The following is a 4,791-nucleotide window of genomic DNA, read 5'->3' on the forward strand; positions in this document are numbered from 1 at the left end:
AAAAGCCAACCAAAGGACTGGATCCAGGAAGCAGCTTTTTCTAAAAGCCGACTTTCTTGTAGTGCAAATCTAAAAGCACCACTGGACCTGCTTTTAGTGGCTTTTTGGATGGAACTGTAAAAACATATATCGAAGAATTTTTAGCGACTTTTAGTGGTTTCCACCAAATGCTTTTTAGCTTTTTAACAGCTTACAGCCTACAATAGCTTTTTCCACAACTCACAGTTCACAACAACTTTTTTCACAGCCACAGCCCAACCAAACAGACCCTTAACCTTTTGAGGCTGCAGGATTATTGCGCTATTTCATCTGCTGCTTTTTTCCCCAACAGCCCAAGTTACAACCTTGGTACTATTACCATTATTATTCCAGAAGTTTCCGGAGCTAACAAGGCTGTTCAGGCAACTAAACTGGGAGCGGGCTCAGTTACAGTACTATCAACCTGACAGAAACGGAGTATATATCCGAGTCAGACGAAGGGAGAAAAATAGACCAGCCCCCATCACTTGCATATATTTTTGAACCACGTCGCCGCTCCTAATCAGACGTGATCTACTGATTGTTTTCGTGTTGATGAAGCGTTACTCGAAACTACATGTGTCGTCCGAAAAAGAAAAAGGATCCCAGGCGTTGCCGTCAAAATACAAAAAAAAAAATACCGGCTGCTTTGTTAGGCTCCTCTCATCGTCTCTATTAATAGTCGCTAGATCTTCTATAAAAAAAACTAACCTAAACTTATCACTTTTAACCTCACGTATAATTTTCTTCATTTCAACCACCGTGGCTTTATAACGTGAACTGAGCCACACATGTCGTTGTTTTAAATAATATGAAACAATCCTATATTACGCAACTTAAGTTTTGTAAAATTATATAGCTAGTCCGTTCGGATGTCACTTGATGACATCCAAATAAACTAGCTATCTATTCTTTCAAAAAACCGAGTGACATATTTTCGATTGACTCGAATCATAATCCCGTGTGGTCTCTCGACAAGTCAATTTCTAGAGCTATTAAAGCCAAACTTACCTAAAAAGACCCAACAAGTGTCGGCTACCAAAATATTCTTAATAACCGGAAATGATTTTGGAGGTGCATTGGAGGGTCCACGAACCCAACAGCGGCGTGCGTGATTGTTAATGCCGTTATGGCTGAAAATAAGTTAGAGGCCGTTTAGATCTAGATGACTAAATTTTAGTTATATCGTTATGGATGTTTGGATTCTAGTTAGAAATATTAAAATCACTTGTTTGGTTTTATATGACTAAACTTTAGTCATTTACTTTTAGTCTCCATGTTGCCAAATAAAGAGACTAAACCAGATTCCCCATCTTTTCTTAATATCTGCGTTTGGAAATTTAGAGACAAAAAGACTAAAAAGGAAAGGATCATTATCCTATAAAACTAAATAAACCTTAAATATAATCTAACTATAAAAATAATTATTCAGACACCTCCTGTATCCCTTGCCCTTCCTCCTCCCCGCCCCCAGTCACCGCCAGTCGCATGTGTCCAAAAGACGCGGCAGCGACGGAGCGGCCAGCCCGTACCCCAGGTTTCTAGAAACTACAGGAATAACTTCACTCTGTGTGTGAAAGAGCCTGATGGGCCCCAAAAGAACCCCGGCCCCCGGGTTGGGACGCGGCACGCCACCCCTAGGAAGATGGAGGGATGGATCAGCGTCATGCCGGCGCGCGCCAAGTATCGTAGGGCAGTACCCCCACACCTCCCGACGTGTCCCGAAGCGCTAGCCCCCGCCCTCCACCTCGCGCTCCGCATGCCTGACACCTTCCCACCACGCCCCCACCCTTCGCCCTTTTTCCCCATCCCCACCCCCACCAGGTCGAGCGAACCCTCACTGACCACGGGCCACCCCCAGATCGTGGGCGCCAGGACTTGACGGCGTTAGCTTATCGGGGACTCCGTCGTCTGCCTTATCCACGGTTAGCTAACCGCGGTCGGGCCCGGGTCAGGCGCGCGACCGTCCGCTTTATAAGCGCGCAGCCCTTGGACTCGTCTCCCTCGTCCCCAACCCACACACTGCCCACCGGTCTTTCTCACACAACACAGCCACACAGGGATATAAGCTCAGTCCACGAGATCTCCCGTAGACCAGTGGCGAGGGAAGGAACGAAACAGAGCCCGATCCTAGCGACAGGCCAGGGAAGATCGCCATGATGATGATGGGCGAAGGCGTGAGCGTGCCGCCGTGGTCCCACCACGTCCCCGTGAGCGGCGTCGACGCCGGCGTCGGCGGCGACGAGATGACGCCGTACCTGCTGGCGGCGCTGCGGCAGTACCTGCCGTGCAACGACGCCGGCGCCGCCGAGGCGGACGACGAGGAGGCGGCGGCCATGGCCGCGGGCGTGGACGGCTACGGCTGCGACGAGTTCCGCATGTACGAGTTCAAGGTCCGGCGGTGCGCCCGCGCGCGCAGCCACGACTGGACCGAGTGCCCCTTCGCGCACCCGGGGGAGAAGGCGCGGCGGCGCGACCCGCGCAGGTACCACTACTCGGGCGCCGCCTGCCCGGACTTCCGCAAGGGCGGGTGCAGGCGCGGCGACGCCTGCGACTTCGCGCACGGCGTCTTCGAGTGCTGGCTCCACCCGGCGCGCTACCGCACCCAGCCCTGCAAGGACGGCACGGCCTGCCGCCGCCGCGTCTGCTTCTTCGCGCACACCCCGGACCAGCTGCGGGTGCTCCCGCCCACGCCGCAGCAGTCTAGCGCCAGCCCCAGGGGCGCCGGCGCGCTGCCCGAGTCCTACGACGGCTCCCCGCTGCGTCGCCAGGCGTTCGAGACCTACCTCACCAAGAGCATCGTGTCCTCGTCGCCGACCAGCACGCTCCTGTCGCCGCCCAAGACGCCCCCGTCCGAGTCGCCGCCGCTGTCGCCGGACGGGGCCGCCGCCGCCTTCCGCCGCGGGTCCTGGCCCGGCGCCGGGTCCCCCGTCAACGACGTCCTGGCCTCGCTCCGCCAGCTCCGCCTCGGCACGGCCAGCTCGTCCCCGTCCGGCGGGTGGGGCGGCTACCCGGCGTCCGCGGCTGCCTACGGGTCGCCCACAGCGGGCGGGCTCTACAGCCTGCCCTCCACCCCGACAGCCCTCGCCACCGCCTCCGGCTACATGCCCAACCTGGAGCCGCTTGACGTCAGCTTCGGCGGCGACGAGGAGCCCGTGGAGAGGGTGGAGTCCGGGCGGGCCCTCCGCGCCAAGGTGTTCGAGCGGCTCAGCAGGGAGGGCGCTGTTTCCTGCTACCCAGCTGCCGGAACCGGTGGCCCCGACGTCGGGTGGGTCTCCGACCTCATCAACTGAGGCGGCTTCGGCGGCGGGTCGGTGCTGCATAGCAGTGGAGAAAAGGTGGTGGTAACTGGTAAGCCGTAACAGAGAAGGATGGCATAAAAAAATGTTCCCCTTTGGTTCCAGATAATTCCGCTAATTACCCTGTACATAGATATCTATCGCCCTGTGAATATTCTCGGCTGGTTGGGTGGAGGGCTGATGCTAGGGGGTGGATTTGTTTTGGGGTTCTTGAGGTAGCGGAAAATTTCCAAGGAAAAGAAAATATGTAAGGAAGTGTAGATGTCGTAGGCGGCGGCGGCGGCGGCGGTTTGTGCCCTCTTGTGTGCTGCGAAGCATGGCGAGGGCCGACGGTGACGACGAAGACTGGCCGGATTTCCAGCTTTGGTGTTCCTGTGATTCCGCAACAAGTTCAGTTTGATGTTGTTTCAAGTTCTTCCGTCGCCTGTGCACTATGCATCCGGCTAGTTGGCGATTGCAACCTGCTTGTGGATTACTACCCCCATTTTGTTGTTGATGTTGATGTAATCTGTTTATTAAGACCCAGCATTCCCCTACAGCTTATTTTGTTGTACTTACTATATATCTTTAGTAGGTGCCGAAATCTCAGTTCACCCGCTATTGGAGGTGAATTTGCCGTGTAATCTTTGGATCAAGTAAATGGTTTAATGTCCGTCGCCCAGCGTGTGTTTGTCGTCTTTTGGGGAAGCCTTGTGTGTGCTTTGCGACTCTTTGAGCCGCGCTCTGCTCTTTGCTGCTGGCGAGATCGCGAACGCTTGCGGACAGGACCGCCCCGAGTGGCGCAGTGCATTGCTGATTGATGGTTGCAAGTGTCGGCGACGTGGCCGTCGATGAGTTCCTCGAGCGCGACCGGCGGGTCTCGGCGCTGCACATGCGCCGCGGGTCCATCGGCGCGCACAGATGGGTCTCTCTCACCCACCCCCCCCCCCCCCCCCCCCCCCCCCCTCCGAGAGCTCCGGTCGCCATGGAAACGAGTGGTTCGTCGCCAGTGCAGTGACTTCAACAGAGCATAGTACACTACTGTCCACGCGTCGTACGATTCTAGTATTTTCCTCCGCCAAGTGCGGAGCGGAGGTGTCCACGCGTAGGGCGCTCGCGGCCTGAACCAGAGCAGAGCGGCAGTGCGCCGCGTGTACTGGGCGCGTACGGCGATGGCGCGCTGCGCAAGAGTTGTCGCCGTCGCCGGAGACGGGGGGAGCCGGTGGGCCCGGCGATGGGGACAGAGGCCGGGGTCGATGGACGTCGCAGCGCGGCACGGGGGCAAGGCAAGGCCGAGGGGGAGCGAGCAATAATGGCCAACAACGAGGCGCAACGCTCCCGGTCCGGACGGCCTTGGTCCGATCGACGCGACATCTGGATCGCGGGGACTTCTCTCCCCCATCTCCGGCACGCACGCCGGCCGGCCGGCCGGCCGCACAGCGCGTCCACTGTTGGGCGTCGTGTGGCCGTCTCCCCCCCCCCCCCCCCCCCCCCC

The 4,791-nt window shown here is 57.1% G+C and overlaps 1 protein-coding gene across 1 annotated transcript; it reads left to right on the forward strand.

The window, feature by feature from the left end:
* Positions 1-1,703: 1,703 nt before the first annotated feature.
* On the forward strand, positions 1,704-3,978 carry LOC103634911 (zinc finger CCCH domain-containing protein 2). Its single transcript, XM_008657478.4, has one exon. The coding sequence runs from the start codon at positions 2,175-2,177 to the stop codon at positions 3,309-3,311; it is 1,137 nt and encodes a 378-aa protein (XP_008655700.1). The 5' UTR covers positions 1,704-2,174; the 3' UTR covers positions 3,312-3,978.
* The last annotated feature ends 813 nt before the right edge of the window (positions 3,979-4,791 follow it).

This window comes from Zea mays, chromosome 8, assembly GCF_902167145.1.
Source record: "Zea mays cultivar B73 chromosome 8, Zm-B73-REFERENCE-NAM-5.0, whole genome shotgun sequence".
NCBI classification, from domain to species: Eukaryota; Viridiplantae; Streptophyta; class Magnoliopsida; order Poales; family Poaceae; genus Zea; species Zea mays.